This window comes from Neophocaena asiaeorientalis, unplaced genomic scaffold (genome assembly GCF_003031525.2).
Source record: "Neophocaena asiaeorientalis asiaeorientalis breed wild unplaced genomic scaffold, Neophocaena_asiaeorientalis_V1.1 scaffold294, whole genome shotgun sequence".
In the NCBI taxonomy this organism is placed as follows: Eukaryota; Metazoa; Chordata; class Mammalia; order Artiodactyla; family Phocoenidae; genus Neophocaena; species Neophocaena asiaeorientalis.
In genome coordinates this window covers 1,830,994-1,853,344 of record NW_020173945.1, presented here as the reverse complement: position 1 = coordinate 1,853,344, position 22,351 = coordinate 1,830,994, and the positions used below count along the sequence as shown (strand labels likewise).

Sequence of the window (22,351 nt, the reverse complement as noted above, 5' to 3'; positions counted from 1 at the left end):
ACCAAAAAAAAAAAAAAAAAAAAAAAAAGGGAGGGCAGGGACTACTATAAAAATGTACTAACACTAAGGATCTAATTAATGCGTGGCGATTGGTAAGTTCACGGGTGAAATGCTTCACGTCGTGAAAGGCTTCACGACTTCAGGTGAAATGGGGTTTAACACACAGGCCACGGTCTTTAACAACTTCTTTTCACCCAGACCCGAGTAAAATAAAGAAGGAAGACTGAGACAGAAGTCAAAGTTCCAGGGTAAGACGAAAGATTCGAACTTTGCTATAACCAAATTTCCTTTCTTCCATATCTAATAAAACGAGGGGGGGTAAAATAAAAGCCAGATAAAAAGTTCACCATCCACCAAGAAAAGAAGCAAAGCTTTACATAACCAACCTCGAAAACACTGACCTTAAGAATAAAAAGGAGGACTCCAGCACTGGGTGGAGAGTGGCTCCAGATCCCCCAGGGAGGGGGGGTGCTCAGGAAGGGGCACCATGGCCTTTGTGCCCTGTCCCCTGACGGTTTTCCCAAATGAGCAGCCGCCAGGGCTCTCTGCAGGCAAAGTGCCTGGGATACCCAGACTGCAAGGAGGGGCCCCCGCAGGGAGTGACAGTATAACACAACCCCCTCCCAGCCCCCGCGGAGGCAGGGGACCTGGCGCAGGGCATCCAGCAAATTCCTAGGGAATGCAAGCGCCCTGTGTGTCAGGGCAGCTCACCTTTGTCTGGAGGAGATGCCCTCAGAGGACAAAGGGACTCATGATACACTGCGATTCTCAGGGAAAGTAACATCCAGCCTCAGCCTTCGGTGCTTCCCTGCAGGGGGCCAGGGGTGTGACGGAGGTCTGGGAAATGGGAACTCGGGCAGACTGGGCCATCCCTCTGGGCCAGGGATGTCTCCTCTAGCCTGTGTCCTGCCCCAGGAAACCAGATGGCAGGGGGCTCCCCACGTCCCATACCTGACCCAGGACGAGTGGCCAGCCTACGTGAACGGCCTGAGCAGTGCGTGTATCCCTGCACCTGACTACAGTCGAGACAGCGCCAATCTCAGCAAAGGGGAGGAAAAAGCTAAAGAGATGGTGAGACTATCGTGCAAAGATAGGGCAAGGGGAAAAAGACAGGGAGGGATTGCGGGAGTTCCCTTGTGGCCTACTGGTTAGGACTCCGGGCTTTCACTGCCACGGCCCGGGGTTCAATCCCCGGTCGGAGAAATGAAATCCTGAAAGCCGTGCAGCGCAGCCAAAATAAAAGGGGAGGCGGGTTGCAAGAGAGCCCGCAAAACCCAAAGAGCCAATGGAGGAGAAAACAAAACTCAAAAAGCAGAAGGAAATCCCTTCTGATCACTTCCCTCCCTAATGCCACTTATGAACAGACATTTAACAAGAACTCCAGGGAGAAGAAACCGAAACAATGAGGGGAGAAATGGGAACCTCTAGAACTGAGGACCAAACCAACATTTTGGAACGGACGAATACAATGTGAAAAAGTAAGGGAGAGAAGAAACACCGCTCAAAGCTGAAATTCTGACATGGAGGAATGGCTTGAAATAAACTCCATCAAGATGAAAAAGACAGAAGTTAACTGACAGGAAGACAAATGAAACTAACAAAAGGATAAATGGTACCTCTGACAACAAATCCCCAACAAAAGAGCTCAAAGACTATTCAGAGATAAAACAGAGGCATTTTCTTGAAATGCAAGGAGGTATGAACCTGCAGATCAAAACAGCCCATGATCTTCCAAGAGAAAAAGACAGACTCTCAACGTCACTTTAAGGATGGAGCAAAACCAAGGCCCCGGTGAAAAGCTGCCATGCCAGCCAAGATGGGGGGGCTCTCATCCCACAGCAGGGCTCAAGGTGCACCCCCAGGAGCACGCTCCAGAGCCACTTCAGGGGGTTGGAAAATGGCCAATGTAATAAGCACTTTTTACATATGTACAACTGGTGTTGAAGCGGCTGTCACGGTGACAAGCAACCTGCACTGGCAGGTATGTTACACGCTAACCCAGAGACCAAGACGGCGGCTCTTGCGGCATCAGGTAACCAGGGCAGAGGCAGAACCCACCTGCTGGGATACGGGGAAAGTTGCAGCCTCGCCCTGGCCTTTTAAAAATCTCATCCTGCATTTGTTTGCGCCTGAAAATCATGAAGATTGCACAAGCAAGCAACCTGCTTGGGGACGCGTCCCACCTCCCGTGAGGGGCAAGCCGGGCGCACGTGCGGTGACAGTTTCTTGGGTGATGCAAGTAATTTAAGCAACAACAAGGAGATAGTTAACCAGCTGGCTCCTGGCGATGTCACAGTGCACTCAGTGCTGACCGTGGTCCGGGGGGGCTCCTACCTGAACACTTCTATGCAATGAGAGTCACTGCCTTCGTTGATTCAACCTGGAATTTCAAGAGTGCTACTATTCGTACTACTTCAACACTTCTGGATGTATCTAATGGAAGAGTACCTTGAAATGGCGAATAAGGTGAATATGTATGTATACACTTATACATATATATATATTTAAGTGTCACCTGTGTGGCTCAGGTTTTCTTGACATCAATAAAATCAAAAATTAATTGCATGAAAAGGCAGATCTAAAACTGAAACAGGAGCCCCTTAAGCCCTATTCTGTGTTCATAAAACAGCTTTATGGCTGTCTCTGATAAGCAATGAGTCAGAAACTTATCAACTAGAACTTGTACAAGTTTTATTAACAGAACACCATGATGTATCAGAGATCTACTTAAAACATTTTGTAAAAACGGTATTGCTGCTCAAAAAAGAAACTGGAAAATTAATGTTTGGGGAAGTGGTTTGTTGCCCAATAGTTAAATTCAATTTCCTTACATCTTTACTTCCAAGAACTTGGAGAAAAAGGTAAATTAGCAGCTTAACACATGAAACCCATTAAGAGTTCTCTCTTCCAAGTGCTATCTTCTCACGAGTAAAACAAACACAGAAACCCTGGGAAGGTGTAGGCTGGCTGACCTGGATCAATCTCCAATCATCAACATCCAGGGACAGGCCCAATTCCACTTTCGTAAGTTTTATTAGCTTTTCCCCTGCAAAAAAACCACTAAAATGGCTGTAAGATAGGATTAACCCAACAAAATGTTCTCTGTAATCACAGCGGCAGAACCTCAGGTACTGCAAAGAATAAAACATGCCCTGCGATACCAGCAGCCCCAGAAGAGGCAGGCAGGTCCTGGAGCCCAAAGCATCCTTCTTGTGAAGATGTCCACGGGCTCTGTGGTGGACGCGGGACGCTCTCTGGAAAGGGAAGCCTGGACTTTGCTGTCCTCAGCTCACACTCCAGGTGTGATGCTGGCGCCTGGGCCCGCAGCCTGTTCCCTTGGGCTCAGAGCCCCAGGCCCATTCAGGCTGCCCTGGCTCCACACACTCAGACTTCCCCGCAAAGCTGTCTTTGGAAGTTAGGACCCACCCCCAAAGTTCACATACTGTCCTCCACTGAACTCAGTACTTTCCCCAATAACTCAGCAGCTGTTCCAAGGGACAGGCAGCCTGCAGGGGCCGGCACGGCCCAGCACGCAGGAGACCTGGTGACCCGAGGTCCCGCTGAGGCCCCTGAATGTGGGTGCTGAGCCGTCAGGTGGGCTGTGGCCCTTTCAGGACAGCAGTGTGTGTGTATCCAGGCAGGGGGAGCGCAGTGCAGAGGAATGGGCTCGAAGCCGCCCGCCAAGGGTCTGCCTCTGAGCTGGGCGACCCTGTGCGGCTTCAGTAGCGGTTGGTGCCTCAGCTCCCTTGTGTGAAAACTCAACGGACACCACCACCTGCCTCTGTAGCCTCAGCGAAGGTGAGCGGGAGCTGATCTGCGTCAGCCGTCAGGCTCCCGAAACGCTACCTGTGTGCCCTGAACACCAACTAAGCCCTGCTGTGTTACACTGGCGACTTTGTCTGGGGACTTGCACATTGAGGGAGCGTCTCAAAGTGAAATTCAACGACAAGGAAGAACCAAGACCACAGTAAGCAGAGAATGAAAGAAATACCCTCAATTCGCTCAAATTCCCATATGAAAACCAGGATCCCCCTTAACACTCTGTCACAATTCCAGGTACTCTGGAAGATCCAGGGCAGTAATTATTTTTCCCAAGTCTGAAGAGCTCACAAGATAGCAAGCTCTGGACGGTACTACTCGTACTGCCCCAGGGAAAAGATTCTGTGAGTCCCAGTAACCGTCTCAATATTTATCCACGTGTACGCTGTGTCTCTAATCTCAGACGGGGACTTCCATGCAAGCAAGCAAGCAATAGAGGAACACAGGGGAATGGATCTGATTTACACTCCACCTGTGACACAGTTTGGCTCTTATTAGTATTTGGCAAGGGTTCTCCCCCTGTGTTCGCCGCTCCCCATTTCTCTGTTAGCTCCCTACACTGGGGCAATAAAACCTTGGTCTTCAGGAGCACCACACAGCAAGCATTTAGCAAAGCCCGTTATGGGCCAATAATAAGCACAGTGCTGGTGAACAGACTGAACAGGACAGAATCTCTGACTGTCAGGGGCAGCGGGAGGACACGGGAACTGACCAGGAGAGCCAGCTGGGTGGGGTAGGGGAGGGGACCGGGCCCCAGGAACAGACACAGCCTGTGCCCCCTGGAACCCACTGGGAACCCACCGAGCGGATGGGGTTGGGGGGCGTGGTTTTCAGCCAGCCCCCTGAAGGAGGAAATAGCTACATAATGATGGGCCCCTCCCTATAAAATCTACAGACCACCGCAATAAAGCGGGTATCGCAATAAAGCGAGTCACGGGAACGCTGGGGGTTCCCAGTGCACGTCAGTTACGTTTATACTATACTGTAGTAGTCAACATACATACCTTAATGTCAAAATACCGCTAAAAAATGCTGACCATCATCTGAGTCTTTACCAAGTCATAACCTTTCTGCTGGTAGAGAGTTTGAAATATTTCAAGAATTATCCGAACGTAACACAGAGACGTGAAGTGACCAAGTGCCGTTGGGAAAAATGGCGCCGACAGACTCACTCGATACGCGGTTGCCACAAACCTTCCATTTGTTTAAAAAAAACCAAAACTGCAGTGTCTGGGAAGCGCCAATAAAATGAGGTCTGCCTGTGTGACCAAAGAAGTAAGCTGTTTGTTGGAAATGTTCCAACACCCACTGTGGTGGCTGTACGTGAACTTTCCAGCATCTGCTACAGTCTCTGAAAGAGTTTGGTGGTAAGTGGAACATTAGCCGTGCACATACTTGTTTCCCTGGGGGGAAATGTACTTCAGGTTATTTGTTTGTTTTATTTTAAGCATAAAAAGGGATGAATTACAAAAAGTACTGCAGGTTCAGGAGAAAAGAGCCCAGCTGCTCACCTGGTGCCTTTAAATGAGGCCAAATCCCACCAGCCATGGCCTGGGACGAGTCCAGGGGCAGTAGCCTCAGAAAAGTGGGTGAGGAGGTGAGCTGGCCAGCACCCAACAGCACCTTGGTGGGTTGCTCAGCTACCAGCACACGGGCAGATGGTCTCTTAGTCCCTCAGATTTTACTGCTCTCAACTAGTGTTTCCCATGTGAAAATAACTTGTCATTAAAAAAAACTGTCGTGTCAACTTTGTTTTTGAAAATGCAGTTGTTGAGTTGGACATGTAAAAGTACTGGCTTTAGAACTGTCTGTTCACACACATTTCTCTGAATATAAATCAGGTGCCTGTTTCAAGAAACTAAAACAGGATAGTGGTTGTGAGATTAGACCCTGTGGAGAAACCCAGAAATCCTCTGCATTTTAATACCTGATGTGTTGACACTGCAGAGCAGGGTCACAAGCCATCACGGCGAAGGGCCACCAGAAAGTGGCCTTGCGGGCAGTAGCCTTGCTTCGGGGTTGGGGTCGGGGTTGTTTTTGTTTATTTATTTTTACAGATCTTTAAAAATGCAACAATCCTTCTCAGTTCAGGAGCAGCAACAGTACAGGGAGGGGGTGACGGCTGTGGGAGAGCCATCTCCCCTTTGATATTTCTTCTGGGGACATGTCACTTTTTTTTTTTAATTTATTTTATTTTTGGCTGCGTTGGGTCTTCGTTGCTGCGCGCGGGCTTTCTCTAGTTGTGGCGAGCGGGGGGCTACTCTTCGTCGCGGTGCGCGGGCTTCTCATTGCGGTGGTTTCTCTCGTGGAGCATGGGCTCTAGGCACGTGGGCTTCAGTAGTTGTGGCTCGCGGGGTCTGAGCGCAGGCCCGGTAGTTGTGGCACACGGGCTTAGTTGTTCCGTGGCATGTGGGATCTTCCCAGACCAGGGCTCGAACCAGTGTCCCCTGCATGGGCAGGCGGATTCTCAACCGCTGCGCCCCCAGGGAAGTTGGGGACACATCACTTATTGTCTGGACTGTCCTCTCCCATTTCCGGGGGCCGGGGGAGAGGTGGAGGCTCACTCTCTGTAACCGTCTCATTCCCATGGAAACAGTGTCAGGACTTTAACAGCAGGATTCCAGGGGGCTCTGTCTCCAGGTCACTGCGCATCCTAGAGGGTGATCTGGTCTCTGAGAAGGCCAGCACCCTGTGAGCTGGACACCACCAAGACCTGGAGCAAAGCCCACCATCCAGGGCTGGCAGGGGACAGACTGCCCTGGGGTGGGGTGAGTGTGTGTGTGAGTGTGTGTGTATGTGTGTGTGTGTGTTTGTCTCTCTCTCAGGCACATTCAGAACCTGCCCAGCCCAGGAAGCCCCTGCATCTGCAACTTGGAACACACCTAGCTTGCACCTGTACTGCCAGGCTCCTGCCCGAACCGGAAGGCGGGCCAGGGCACATCCTACAGCCCGTACTTCGTGGGACTAATAAGCTGCCGCCCCTCCTGATGGGGCAGCAGTGGGTCCGGTGGTAAGTGGTCCCCGCGGCTCATTCCCACCGTTCTGCGTTAGCTCCAAGGTCCACAGGTTGTCTGAGGACTCCTCCCATCTGCCCTGCTGTGTCCCTCTCCAAAGCCAGCGCCTGTGTAATGACTGCTGGGAGCCCAGGGGTCTGGCCCCCAACTCCCTTCAGCATCCTTCCACGCACGAGGGCAACGGGAGATGCACACGCTGGCAGCCCGGTCCACCTGGAGATCACGCGGTCACACCCCGTGTAACTGACAGTCCCGGCACACAACCTCCCTCTTGGTTCAGCCTCACCCGCTCCCCTTCGCTGCGTGGAAGGAATCGAGGACACACCGCCACCTGGTTTCTGTCACCAAGCCCCACCCCCTCCACACTTTCAACACGCCTGTCCCAGCCAAGTGGCCCTCAAAGAACAATGCTGCTCTCTTCTTTTGTTTGTGGTGTTGCCATTTTGTAAAAGAAACAAAACGGTAAGAAATGGGGCTCAGAAAAGGATGGCGTGCTGGCCACACATGCTGCCCCTTGGGCCACATGGACGGAACCGAGCAGCTTCCAGACGCAAGTCAGGGGGGACCATCGGCTACACTCAGAATTCTTCCCGAGCCAAGATCCTGCCTCACAATCCCTCCCAACACAGGACATCCAGGACATCCAGGAAGCCACTACAATGGGTAAAAGACCACGCTGTGAGTTGCATGTGGCTTTCACTTCCGGCCTGGGTCAATCATCAAATAATTGATCCAGTCAAACCATTTCAGTCATGTCGAACTGTCACCTTTTGTAGATAATCGGCAGCCGTACGTGGCGTGCACGCAGGTGCGCACGTACGCACACAGGGGCCTGTCCCAGCCCCTCAGGTCTTGTGCCCACGATGCCCCAGCTCTCAGGGGGCACCCTGGGGGTCCCTGAGTCCTGCAGGAGGAGGTGACGTGGAGGGGAGAGCCTGCGGGCACCTTCATCACACTCCACACCCTCCTCGTGTAATTCTTTTTTTTTGGCACTTGGCCTATTTTGCTACTGGTATTTTCCCTTCTGCTGCCTTATCTCCACGTCCTGGCCCTGGGAGTTGACCATGGCCCCAGTGAAAGTCTGCCCTTAGAGCTCTAACATCCAGCAGGCGTGACCTCCCAGCGTCATCCTACAGGAGGTACATCTTCTTCACACGGCAATCCCGTCTCGCACCAGCCGTGACTGGAAGGTGGGCTCCACGCTGGCACATCCATACCCGTCCCCCTCTGGAACGTAAGCCTGGCCCCCTGACCCACTGCCCCGCATCTGACGGTGCTGCCTGCCCCCCTTTCTTTCTCCTCTGCCCGCCCCGAGGCTGGCCTCATCCGGCATTTCTTCCTTTCTGTACAAACTTGCACAGAGAACCTCTCAACCTGTGGTCAGACTGCCTCGGTCAAGGACTGGTTATGAGCCTCAGATCTTGCCCTTCCCTGGGACCAATAAAATGGGGTGGGAGGGTGGGAGAGAAGTGAGCCTGTGAAAGGTAGAGATTTGCGAAAGGAAGCACAGAGGTGAGAGCAAACAGGACCTGGCCCTTCTGGTCTCCGGGGCACCCTGTTCCCACTGGGTAAACTGAGTGGAACAGGTCTGTTCATCAGGGAAGAGATCTGCATTACAAAGCCTCCCACTGGTTAAAACTTATAGTCTGCGCCTCAAGCAATGCCATCCAGAGGTGTCTCTAAGTCTTCCCTCGGAGCTACTGAGAAAAACATGCAACTCTTCCTCCCGTGAGACGTGAGTTTTGCAGACCATGCAGTCACGAGGCCACCAAAACTGCCTGCCGCCAAGTGGGGAGACCCAAGCAATGGGAGAGGCAGGTTCCTCACTAGCTCACGTGCATCAGGTGATTAGGGGCTTTCTCAAGCTATACACTCATCCCCGGAGCTGCTCCAGGTACATAAGTGAATGAATCCCCCCTTTCTACTGAAGCTCAGTGAAGCTGGTCATCTCTCCCATGCAACCAAGGGATTCTACACTACGACAATGAACATGAACCAGATCAGAGCAGGCAGCTGCCTGCCTGGGTGAATGATGGACTGGTCGGCGGCCACTTGGTTCCCTGGATCCAGAGCCGCTGCCAGCAAGACGACAAAGTCAGGGCCCAAGGTCATGGGCAGATGTAGCAACGGACCAAGGAGAAAACACTTGGTGGCAATTGAGCTTTGACAGATCCAAGGACTGTTTTCTAATCTGCAATTAAGTCGTGCACTTAAAGGTCTAAAACACCATCTTGGGACTTAAAATTTCTCTAGAAAAAATCATTTCTAATTTCAAAGGTGGAACTTTCTAGACCCCAGTCTCCTGTTTCCTATTAAAGAAATGGTTTTGTCCTGAGGTGTCTTAGGAATGACACGGTTGTGTTCCCAGCATGCACGCTACTATTCTGGGGTCTCTGTTAATCAAATGACATGAAGGAGGATGTGTGGGCTACCCTGGGAGCCCAGGAACACTTCCCGGCTGAAGCGAGCACGCAAGACTGCTCAGCTGACCAGGTGTAAATCACCACCGTGAATTACAGCTATTCATCCAGAAGCTTCTTCTCCCCTCTGGAACACACACACTGGCCACAGGTGCCATGCCCAGCTCTCAGTAGGCCCTCAGTTTCCCGGTGAATTAATTATAACAATACGGGACAATGTGTTCTGAGTCCCAAACAACCAATTCAAAAATACATTTTGTCCTGCCAATTTTGTCAATGCCAAAAACATAATCTCCTTATTCTAATTTTACAGCTGTCTTTTTCTTGTTTAAAATGAAGTAGAACACCCTTCTCTCTAATGATTTCTTTGAAGTTCTAGTGATTATTTTAGTATCCTTCGCCTATTTTAAAGGCACTATCACCCGATCCTCAGTATGGCTTACGTGTGAGGGGACAGAGTTAGCAGACGGTTACACAGATCAGAACAATGGCAGGAATCAATGATATTCCTATAGTTAGAGACTGAGTCAGCATCTGAAATAATTACAGAAGATGGCTGAACTGGTTTCTGCTTTGTCTACTAAGCCAACCTACCGGTGGGCTCTTAATTTTAAGACTTCAGATAATCCTCATTAAAAACTTATCATGTACTTATAATCACTTGGTTGCAAGTAAGATGGTAAAGGTACGTTGAAACATTTAACTGGCTAGATTTCAAAACTACTCGAATTTTATTAGTGTTTACATATTTTGTTCATCGCGACACTAAACAGCACCAAGAACGTGTTTAGAAATAAGCCGAACATCTGCTGAGCAGCGGTAGCTCACAAAAAAGTTTTTTAAGTTTATTTGATTTGGAAAGGGTTTCTGGAGCTGACAGTTTAAATGCATTTCACATGTCCCAGAAAATAAGGCTGGTATTTACCACATGGCTTGTTTCTAAGAAACTAAGTAAACATTCTTTTTTAAAAAATGACTTCAGATACCCATGCTCCTGAGAAGGCTTTTACTGCCCTGACGATAGACACATCTGTTGGGAAACAATTCCAGGCAGAGTCCTCAAGGGAACCGGCAAGAGTAACAGAGGGACGTCCAGCTCACAGTGACCTGATGGCCAGCAGCCCCTGACCCCGGAGGAAGTGACCATTAGAACTGCAGCCAGTGTGTGACGTCCCGGCTAGGCACGGGCAGGGCACAGTGGTAACCCCAGGGCCAGTCACCCTCGCGGGGGCACCTTCGGATTGGAAACACCGGAGAGAAGGCTAAGATGGGGCTGTCTCATCCATCACCGTGGCCACCGTGCTCTGAGGCCACGTCCAACCAGAGAAGCTCGTGACCCTGCAAGCAGCCCAGACAGAGTCCCCACCGCCCGGGTGCAAGAAAGATCTCAGAGAACTCAGCCCCATTCTGGAAGCCCTGTGGGGATGGTGGGCCAGTTTAAATTCCATCCTTCTTTCTAGTTTCCAAATGGCCCGATTAGGTCCCAGGCATCTCGTACAGCCCTCTACCGTCATGACCTGAGCTGTGCTTAAAGCTGTTAGAATAACCGCACTGGTGAGGAGAGACGGTGCCTCAGGCATATTCGAGCCAGGCCTGAGCTGGTCGAGGACCAGGACGCCTGGGGCACGAGCAGCGGGGATCATGACCTCGCGCCCGGTGGACACGAAGTCCTGAAGCCACACCTGTCAGAACAGCCCAGGAGGCAGGGCTGCCCACCTGAAGCAGAAGATGGAGGAGCGAAGGGGCAGGACCCTTATTTACGAGGTACGCGTCCCTGAGCCCTCTCTCCATGCCAGGGCTAACGCAGTCTTCTGCACGCTTACACTCATATTCAGTCCCTACAAGGACTGGGGAGCAGGGAGGAGTAAGCTGAAGTTCAGGAGGATGGGTAACTCACCCAAGGCCACAACGACAGTAAGTGGCTACGACAGGCTGGGAACCCGGGTTTCAACCACAGGTAAGTGCGGGCCTGACACGCGGGTGAGAGGCGGTGCCGTCGCAGCCCTCGCTCGTGCTGGCACGTCCCCCATTACCGGGCTCGTGGCCGGAACCTGCAGGCTGCCGGCCTAGATTCGGGGCTGCCATGGCCTCAGAGCTTTTTTACCCAAAAATGTGAATTGGTGAAGAGCCTACAGGAAGCTGGAGTCATTCACTGAAGGAATGAACCTCTGATGGATTCAGCTCCTGAGGACCTGGGAACGACAGGGTCAGCCGCCCCCAAGTCACACCAGGCTGAGGCCCCGCTCCGCAGCAGGTGGCGAACCCACCTGTGTCACACCTGGATGAGGGCTTACTCCAGATTCCAACGAAGGGGAGCTCTCAGACAGCGTGACATCATCCTGGCACTTCCCACCCATGTGGTGGCCCTAAGTCCTTGAAAAATTAGCCAAGAGCAGTTAACTTTATCGTCACAGGAAGGTCGGTCTCTGGACATCCTTAAAGTTGTTTCCACCGACCTTAACACCGGCTGCTCAGTCTGCTGGGTGCTGCGCTGTAGTGCATCTTATAAGGAGCTAGAGGCCCCTTCCCCTCCTCCACCGCCATGAGAGCCGCTGCTGGGCAGCAGCCTTTCTGGGCCCCAGGTCCCCTGCGTGGCCCACCGTGAGAAGCACAAAGGGAGGGGCACACAGAGGGAGATGTAGCGGGACAAGGGCTCAGCTCTGAAGCTCAGAGCTCTCGGGGACACCACCGTGTCCCGGTCTGCAAGGGAAAGTGTCTCAGGTGGCCCACGTTGCCATCAAATTCCTACATAATACTGGGCAGCCTTGGTTTTCTTTCCTTTTCTTTCTTATTTTGAAGGAAGAGAGCAAAAAACTGCGGCAGGCCCGTGGAGTCTGTGGCGGGGGAAGGCAGGGTGCACAGCAGACCTCAAGCGCGCAAGCACATGAGATGGAACTCGAATTACACGCCCAGGTCCTCATTCACTGTCCTAATTAGCAGCCACTAATAGGGGACTGAATGGCCGAGGAATAATTTCCGCCCGATTCTTTCCAGCAGAAGTGAGTGACAGCTGTGAAATTCCATCAGAGGTGTGAAGGTCACATGTACACTAACCTAATGTTTGTGACGTTCTAGGAGACCAGCCATGAGCATGGCCAGTGAGGTCTGGGGCAGCTAATCGCCCCTCTTGTCACCAAGAAGTAACGGGGCAACTTCAACAGGTCCGAGTGCAGCTTCTGTTTCAACACCAGATGTGTAATATGCATATACTATCACGGGTTAAATTCTGTCCCCTAAAAATGTGTTCCAGTATGAACCCCCAGTACCTGTGGGCCTAAATCCAGAGACGAGTGTCTTCATGAGATGAGGGAAACCTGGACACAGACACAGGGAGAAGGCCCCGTGACGACACGGCAGAGAGTGGAATGATGCGTCCACAAGCCCAGGAACGCCAAGGGCTGCCAGTCACCCGGAACGTGGATTCTCCCACATTCCCTCCAGAAGGAGCCAACCTGTCAGCAACTCGATCTCAGACTCCTGGCCTCCGGAGCCGTGAGAATACATCTCCATTGTTTCAAGCCACACAGTTTGTGGTAATATGTCACACAGCCCTAGGACTCGGATACGCACATGTATCTCACGCACACGCACGATTAAAAGGGTATTTGCCTGCACAAAAATTTTACTCTTTGGATTATTTTTGTGGACTTACAGGCTCCCTACTGGGTTACCCACTTTTGCATTGTTAATCCACTAATTAAAAAACACACATAAGGGCTTCCCTGGTGGCGCAGTGGTTGGGAGTCCACCTGCCGATGCGGGGGACGCGGGTTCGTACCCCGGTCCGGGAGGATCCCACATGCCGCGGAGCGGCTGGGCCCGCTCTGTGACGGGACAGGCCACGGCGGTGAGAGGCCCGCGTACCGCAAAAAACAGAAACAAAAACAAACAAAAACAAAAAAACCCCACACATAGTATTTAAATCCATTCCCTCATTTCGGTTGCATCTTTAAAATAATCTAAATCGTATGAGTCAGCTGCCTTTGCCACAGGGATAAAGTACCAACCCCAATGTAGCACACAAAGCACAACAGGTGTCATCCTCTGAGAGGTGATGGAACCTGCACTCTGGAGAAGCCTGGGGGTCCGAAAACAGAAGGCCCTGACCACCTGCACCCTCCCAGCAATCTAAAGATGCCCCCCACAGGTCAGAGTAACACTAAAGGACATTTACACATTAATTAAAGCACAAGAAGCGCCTGTGCAGACGGGGAAGGGCAGGGAAGCTCCAGTGAGCTGTGTGCATAGACAGAGCCCCCAGGAACACGCCTCCCATGCAAAGCCGCCACGCTGTATGGGGCAGGCAGTGGATCACTCCAGCCATTTTAAGAGGAAAGGGGGATAAAGCTGCAGGTAATAATAACAGCAAGAAAACGGAGAGGTCTCACAGCTCAGCCAGAGGCCAAACCTCTCGGCCTGGCAACCGTGACACACACCTTCAGCTGTGTCCTAACCTGACCCTTCGCTACGAAAGAAGCTGCAGGTGGTGTTGAGCTGTAATCGGCTTCATCAGCCTCCCGCACACCCCAGAGAGGATTCCCTTTGCTCTGATGTTCTCCATAAACCTGGGTGGATGACACAGAACACCGCAGCTCCAGAACATCCTCTGTGGAGAGCTTCTCACTGAAGCGAGCAAGGGTGATCGATGGATGTTAATGCATCCGGCAAGGACTGAAATCACTTTGCAGCCACAGGCTCTGTGACCGGGGGCAGGGACTTCTGTGTGCCAAGACGATGAGAAAGCAAGGCTTTTCTCATTCATTTCCTTTTGGAAACAACAAATTACGGTTCCCTCCTGCTGCCACGTGGGACTCGCCCCAGTACGTGGACAGAACGTGGGAAGCAAAGACGTGCCCACCTGCCTGGTTCCAGGGCGGCTGGCCTCTGGGAAACAGCGAGTCGTGGGGACTAAAGGCTTCCAGGCACCAGGCAGCGCCTGCTCACAATTCTTGCAGGTCCCGGAGGACCTGACGCACGTCCCCTGGAGGGACCTCTCTACGCTCCTGGCAACGTCAAGGAACAATCCCCTGACCTCTCAAACGGTGAGAGGACAGGTGGCCAGGTGGCAGGGCCAGCTCCTGAAGGGTGCAAGCAAAGATCTCGGACAGTCTTTCCCCTGACCCAGGAGCCCTTGGGCACAGACCCCACTGAGGGGTGAGATGTTTCCACTTTGCAGATGAAAGAAGGGACGTCCCGTTAGCGAACTCGAGAATGCATCCACCCTGTAAAATAATGTACTCTGAAAATCGTATGATACCATGAAATTCCCGGAGTAAAATGTGTTACCTGGAAAGTCGAAGAAGTAGGGCTGTTACAGATCACATTTAGGTCTCCCCACTGGGTACAGTTTTTACTTTTGATGTGCGAACGTTCAAGAGAAAGGCTTTTGTGTTCATCAAAATATAAGGGCCCACTACAAAGAAATCACAGTCAGGGCCAAATGCGATGGCACAAACTGAACGCCCAAAGGGAGATGGCAAAAGCCACAGTAAGGACAAAACAGCACCACGCGGGGAAGGGGAAGGTGGCCACAGGCGGGAGAACCGGGGACCCGCACCAACCACGCCAGACGTCGAACGGAGCACAGGAGAATCCAGCTCGTGGCAGCAAAACCAGGGCCCAGACCACGAAACCTCCAGGGACCCCCGACCAAGGGGTCCCCTCAAGTGAAATCCTGAGCGTTCCAGGGGCACACAGGCAGATTTACTTGAGGAGGTGATCCTCTCACTTGCAGTCCAGCTAATTAGCCCATCAGCAGCTGGTGTCATCAATCTACACAATTGCTAGACCCGAGGAATAAGTAGAACCCCCCAAGAAAAAGGCTCTAAAAAACTCTCGGGTATAATCAAAATGACTATGGCTAAAACCCACAGTCACACACAAAGGCACAAATACACAAGGACAACCCAGGTACGGATTCCAGGAAAGAAGACGGCCAACTTTCTCACCTCTCTAAAGCACGCCGATCTTCTAGCATCTGTATCCATTTTTCAGTGTCTAGCTATGCTTTTCCTCATTGATTCCCACATTTGAGCCTTCACTTCTCATCTCCCTTAAACCATCATTTCAGTACGGATAACGAAAAACGTAGGCCTTTCCCTCATGTGACCACCACGAGACTTTTATGGCGGGATCGCAAAATGCTGCAAAGTCATGGCAGAGCCCCACGCAACGACTGCCACAGAATTCCATCTGCCACGCTTTTCTGAACGGTTACACAGTATCCAAGACAGGAGTTAAATACTAGAACAGGTGTTACAGGAAACACGTGAAGCTACTCGGGACTACTGCTAAAAAGACATCTAAGGGACAAAACAGGGTGAAATGTTGAACTTAAAAAAAAAGGAAAGGATCAAATGAAACAAAATAGGATGATATACACAGAACAAGGAGGGAAGGGAAGACTACAGCACAGAGTTGTGTCTCTCCTCGCTCTTCAAACAAGACAAGCGCTGCCATGAAGACAATGTATAGTTACCTGCGTCCATATCTGCAAAGAATGGAACAGCCAGTAAGAAAAAGAAGGAACCAGAAATTCAGTGTCTCAGAGTTGGATTTCAAAAGGTCACATGGAGAGAAAATATAATTTAGAAAACCGTATGTGGACACTCTACCTGGATTTGGGGACACGGGAGCTAAGCGGTTTCCTAGCATTACTACCATCATGTTATTCAAAGCAAAAAAACAAAATATGGATATGTTAACTGAAGAAGTAAAAGCCTCATGGCAAAAGAAATAGCTTCTTCTCATGCAAAGTGATCATTAAATGTTTAGAATACAATATAAGGGGGGAAACATACTCAAACACATGGTGGTGGGTCATCTGAAAGGCTCGGATCTATGACTAAGCAACAGTACACACAAATTAGGTATAAACTCAAGATTCAGATCAGAGAAACGTCCAAGCAGTAACAGTTAAAGGGGTGACACTGGATTCACATCTGAAGGGACAGAACTATTCGGTACGAAATACATTCAACAGCGTTCATGGTTTGACTCTATCTGCTCCAAATGCCGAGATGGTTAGCGAAAAATACTACAGAAGAAGCAACATGCCTACGGATTTTTACTGCTTGGTTATGTTATTATTACTTTTCTTGACATGGGATACATCACAGTAATGATTTAGAATATGCTAACAAAAAATTCAGAAAACTAAACTCTCTAGAGGTGGAGACTGTGTGACACACGCAGCATACCTTCGGGAGACTCCTCCTGGACGTACGTGCCGGTCAGATAGCGATGCACCAGGGCCGACTTGCCACTGGCTAAATTACCCACAATGCCCTGAAACACAGAAACGGGCAGTCACTAAAGAGTAGTCAGTATATCGTGCTATTCAGCAACTGCAAATAGAGAGGTTAAAATGGACAGCAATCCTGAGCACCACCACGACCAGGCACCAGCGGGATGGCCCAAAATGGGCTAGTTAAATCCTTCTGCTGGAGAAGAAGGGATTCCAACACCTTCAATTAACCTCTCACGTTTTATCAGCCTCTACAGCCTGAAGAATCAACATGGTTAGAACACACACTGAATCCCATGAGCGCTGGTTACATCGGTAAGGTGTACAGTGAGGGAGCCCCCCAACACGTATTGTGGACCCTCGAAACACTCAACAAGGTACGAGGTTCAATGGGGCGCAGTGGCAGTACAGAGCCACAAGGGGATTAGGAGGACATGCATTCCGTCACAACTCTGGGGTAGGATTTGCAGCCGGGTGAGACTAGCTGAAAAAGAGCCACAGCAGAAAAGCACAGAGCCGGGGGAGGGACCGGAGGGGAGAAAAAGGGACCAAGGCGGGGAGAGGAGGAGAGCCGGCCTGCATCTCTGGACACGGGGTCCACACTGCGGGACAGAGCAGGGACCCACGGTCAAGGCGGCAAAGGTGTTCGTGCTGGATGGAAACCAGGTCAGCATGACGTGAGGGCCACTGTACCAGCAAGCAGGAACTCACAGTCACCGGCGGGCATGGTTGGCTTCACCCTGCCTTCTTCAGAGAAAGCTCCCGTGTTAACACAGCTGACACACCTGGACTCAGGTGGCTGTGCCTGGGGAGGCCCCCCCTCTGCTCGGGATCTCACTCCCCCTCTATCTTCTGTGCAAAGACTCTCCTGCATTTTAATCTTTTCCTCCCCGGCTAGAACTTTCCCCTCTGCATTTAAGCATGATCCAATCAATTCTCTCTTGAGGAAAAGCAGGACGAGAGACCTGCCCTGGACACAGGTCCCCCGCCTACGAAGAGCCTGCCTCCCTCTCGCCCACTCTCTGACCCTACCCACCCCCAGCCTGCTGTTTTGACCCTATGGCTACAAGGACACTGCTCGAGGTCACCGAGGACTTCTGTTTCTAAATCCCCTGGCCCTCCCCTTGCTGCATCACGGGAAGCTGTAGAGGAGATTCTTTCTTCAAACTTCCCGCTCTGGCCTTCCTCTTCAAATTACCCCCGGCCCACGCTGGCTCCTTCCCTAGACCTCCTAGATTCCCTAGATCCTGGATTCTAATTCCCCCCCTTCCCCCCCCCCCCAACCAAGGGAGGCAGGCTACATCCCACCTACTCCCAGTAAGCTATGGATACCCACTCTCATTCTCCAGCCCCACCCCCTCTCAGGTAAACCCATACACACCTACACTGGTACTGAAACCTCAGCATGTCCAGACCTTACCGTTCTCTCCCCAATCTGCTCTTCATCCTGTGATCACATCACCACTCAGACTCCCAAGCCAGACACCTGGACGCTGTCTCCAATTCCCACCCCGCCCAGATGTTCTTTTGAGGGTCTCCACACACACACCCCCACCCCCACCCCCACCACGGGGCAGGCTGTGCGTCCGTCCACCGGATCCTGGGAGAGCCTTCAGCTTATCTCCCTGCCTGGGAGCTCCCCCTCTTCGCCCAGAGAATACCAGAGATTCTTTAAAATTGACACTGCAAAGATGCGACTCCCTCATTTCACAACTCTCGGGAAGCCTCCCACTGCCTGCAGGCCAGAGTCCAAGTATCTCATGAACAGACAACAAAGCGTCTCCCTCGAAATCCTCACGGTCAATGCTGCTGTAGGCACCCAGGTCCGGCAGGGACCACACGAACATATCACTCACCTGGGCACCCGTCCCTTCACCTGAAGAGAGTTTTGGGTGGTTTCCCTGCTTCTCTACACACCCAGAACACTTTACACTGACTGCTGACGCTCTTGACACCACCCCCCAGTACGCTCGGGTCCCCGAAGACCAAGAACTACGTCTCTGATGCTGGCAAGGACACCTCTCTGAATGCCTACGCTCAGCACTGTCTCCGGCCCCAGTAAAGTGCCGGTAAACGTGGGATGGTTGGATGGATGGATGGAACGGGGGGTGGGGGGTGTGCCTGGTTGGCTGGATAAATGGGTGACGGGGACACTAATGAGAAGAGCAAACATAAAAGCGAACAGATCTGCCACGAGATTGTGGAAAGGAAGTTAAAACCTGATCTAAAACCCTGAACCTTCCTGTCCCTCCCACCGCCATGGTCCTTTCTTCCTCAGCTTCCGACTCCCTGCTTCGTCCTCGATATGCCAGTGACCAAACACCATCCTGACAGGCCTTGCAGACTCCAGACGCCTAGATCGTTCCACATCAATCGCTGCCCAAAATAATACTCCTACTCGTGGGTCAGCAATCGGTTCAGATGTCACCTCCTCTGAGAAGCCTTCCTAATGCCGCAGCCTCAACCGGTGCCTCTCCCCAAAGCTCCCTTAGTGCCCTCCTCCTAACGCTACCTGGCCACTTACCTCTTTGTTTCCCCAACATCGGTATGTGGGTCTGACTCTCTCCAGTGCTGACAAGGGACTGGGTCTCGTTTGTGTCTGGTTCTCTACCCCCCAGCATTGCCCACGGCGGACTCCTAGCAACACTGGGTGAATGAATGAATGAATGAATGAATGACACAAACGCCAGTGAGCAGAAACGAGATGCTTTATTACTACAGCTCCAAGCCCCAGACTATGTGGACGGATCCTAAATAAAGTTGTCTCCCTTCCTGATTTGACTGATGTCTTCCCTTCGCTTTGGGCCTCTATAATCTGAGAATTTCTACCTATTAATTATTCTCTTGCTCAAGGGTACCTCCTGCTTAGTCAGCTCCACGCTGAGAAAATCCGAAACAGTAAAAGCCGCAGAACTGAATGTTTAATTAAGATCAGGCTTTTCCTTTCCCGAGGAGGAAAGTGTTCAGAATCACTGTTCAGTCTGTGCTTTCTGTGTGTGGCAATATTCCCTCCTTCTTACATGTCAATGATTTGCTAAGAATTTACTCACCCCTTCTAGGGATCAAATCACTCAATCCCGGGCAGAGCTGGCGGGGGGGGGTGTTTTATTTGGACTGAATGGCCATCTCATACACCTCCTCATGTTTGCGCACCGTGGGCATTATTTTAATTTGAAACACTGGCGGAAACTGACAACCAGCTGTGAGGAGGAAATAAAGTGAGGGATGAAAATGCTCTTTAAGCTGTAAAGCTGCGCTGGGATCCATGAACTGCTACTGGATACAAACTAGAGAGAACGGAATCAGGCCAGTCTGGGTCTACAGGCTCAGGGAGAAGCAAGGTAACATGGGAAACGGTGTCCTGAAAATCACAGAACTGTGTATTCTGGTGGCGACACGTCATCACACAGGCCCGGCCTCCTCTGGGCAGGGCTGTGAACAGTCACATCACACGAGGTGTCTTTCTAAACTGAGTTCTCTACTGTCCCCACACTTCACCACGTACCAGCTTATACATGTGGCTTGCTGAAAATAAAATCGAGGCTTTTGGTAAAAATCCCAGTTGAGAATTCAATGAAAACGCGCAAATAGGATATGACGGGTTGCTGACAGACGCCCACCTCTACAGGCCAGGGATCTATGGAGTGGTTTCCTTTCCGCCCAGAGGTAAGTGGTCAGCACGTGCTACCTAGCACACGTCTGCAGGGACCCGAGTGTGGACCCAAAGCAACTGGCCCCCGTCACACAACCTCAGGAAGCATATAGCATGGCACTGCCACTCTTGAAAAGAACGCGAACATTGGGGAATTCCCTGGAGGTCCAGTGGTTAGGACTCCTTGCTTTCACTGCCGAGGGGCCGGGTTCAATCCCTGGTCAGGGAACTAAGATCCCACAAGCCATGTGGTGGGCCAAAAAAAAAAGAAAGCAAACATTGACATTTTTTCTCTGACAGATTCCAGATGGTTTATGGCCCAACATGACATAAAGAGTCCATTTGAGGCTTGCTATTATGTCACTGAATTGCTGTGTTTCTGAAAGAGTCAGGGGTTCCGAGGGTGCTGACCTAAGGGACCACCTGTCCCGGGTACTGTACCCAGGCAGGACACAATCGCAGCCCTGTGGATACACAGAGGCTGCCCCGAACAAAGGAGCATTTCTGTAGACGCTGGGAACGCCTTAGCACAGAAGGGATCTGCTGAGGAGGCCAAGCTGCCCACTGCACCCCCCGGCAGGAAGATGCCCGGCCCAGAGCGGAGCTGGCCGTCCTGCTGGGGTCTGGGCCGTCCCCGCACGGGTCGGGGGCAGGGCGCCTCCCCCAGAAGAAGGGCAGAATCCTCCCCGTTTACTTCTCCGTGAGATGGAGTCCACCGCCCCTGTGAATTCCTCCCCCATTTACTTCTCCGTGAGATGGAGCCCACCGCTCCTGTGAATTCAAGCCAACTTTGTGAGAGTTCTGTTTTAGGATCATAAATCCACACTACCGGTTAACACAAACTCCAAGCATTGATTCCAGAAAACTCATGCTTTTGAAATACCAGCAGAGAACAGGTTTTGGTAGGAGGCGTCCTCAGTCACGGGCTGCTATGCGGGCTCTGGTAGAACCCTCACCACCTTTAACTCCCCAAACTGGGTCTAAACCACGGGCCTTGACATCCTTCAACTTTAAACTTCAGCTCCTCCCTTGCACTGGCCCCACTTCAGATGCTCTACAGCCGCACAGGGCCCATGGGTGCCACCCTGAAGACAGAACATTTCCACGTTGCAGAAAGTTCTGCTGGCAGAGCTGACGCGGAAGCACAAACTCCAGGTTCAGATACCGGCTCAGCGTCTCACTAACCAGGGCTTCCTTGGGCACACTCTTAACATGTGAGGCTCCGCCCCCGATGCCTGGGGAGTGGGGACAACAGCACCGCCGGCTCAGGACTAAAGGTGGCAGCTCCACCCAGGAGGTACCCCACGTCCCGCACAGAGTAAGTGTCGTCATCACCAGAACACTGTTCCCCTTGCTTTACTCCGACAGCAGGACCCCAACCTTTGGCTGGCTCAAGAGGCCACCTCTGAAACTGGGAAAGCTCCCTGGAAACCTCCAAGCAGCATCCCTGGCCGCGCAGCCGCGACTGCTGATGTCGCTTCCTGACAGTGTCCTGCGGGATTCGCTCTGTTCCGGGGACAGCGTCACAGAGCACAGGGGACAGAGCGGCACTGTCCCAGGGCTGGGCTTGTGGAAGCCGCGCTTCTGGAACGGCCCCGGAACCGTGGGCCCCTTTGCCTCCCCCCAAGGAAGGAGCCACCGAGAAAGGTCAGACCTGCTGGGAGGAAGGAGCGGGGACGAGAGGGGAGGGCAGGGGGCCTGGCCTGGATGCCTGGCAGTGGCAGCGGGGACACACATCGGACGCCCTCGGGCCGGGGGGATGTCAGGGGGCCTGCCCACGAGCCCTCCCTTCAGGCCTTAAGTTTCAAAACCTGTTCTTCCCGGTGACACTGGAAGTCACAGACACACTTGTCCTTGCTCCATCTCCTTGTCTCGGAGGGAGAGGCCAGAAGGGGCCTGTCCCCCGCCCCCCCGAGTTCACCCGCGAAGCACCGCAGGTGGCTGGGGCCCCGGGAAGGGTATCTGAGGGCCTCTGGGGTCACCGGGCAGACAGGCTGGAACTGCTATCAAACCCTGGGGCCTCAGAGAAGGGGCACGTGGGGGGACAACATGCCGAGGCTGAGGGCCCAGGTGGGCCGAGCAGAGCAGGCCCAGGGCCTGGACAGGATGAGCTGACCTGCTGTCACCACGGTCAGAGTCTGTCACGAGAGAAGTTTAAGATACACACACACACACACACACACACACACACACACACACG

At 52.1% G+C, this 22,351-nt stretch overlaps 1 protein-coding gene across 6 annotated transcripts in view; it reads right to left on the bottom strand.

Annotated features, from left to right (window-relative positions):
* The window catches only part of AGAP1 (ArfGAP with GTPase domain, ankyrin repeat and PH domain 1), a 544,600-nt gene that overhangs the window by 337,960 nt on the left and 184,289 nt on the right, over positions 1-22,351 (bottom strand). For all 6 annotated transcript variants that reach the window (XM_024752791.1, XM_024752792.1, XM_024752795.1 and 3 more), the window contains exon 3: positions 16,453-16,540. In XM_024752791.1, the coding sequence (XP_024608559.1) occupies positions 16,453-16,540 (88 nt within the window). The remainder of the gene's footprint in view (positions 1-16,452; positions 16,541-22,351) is intronic.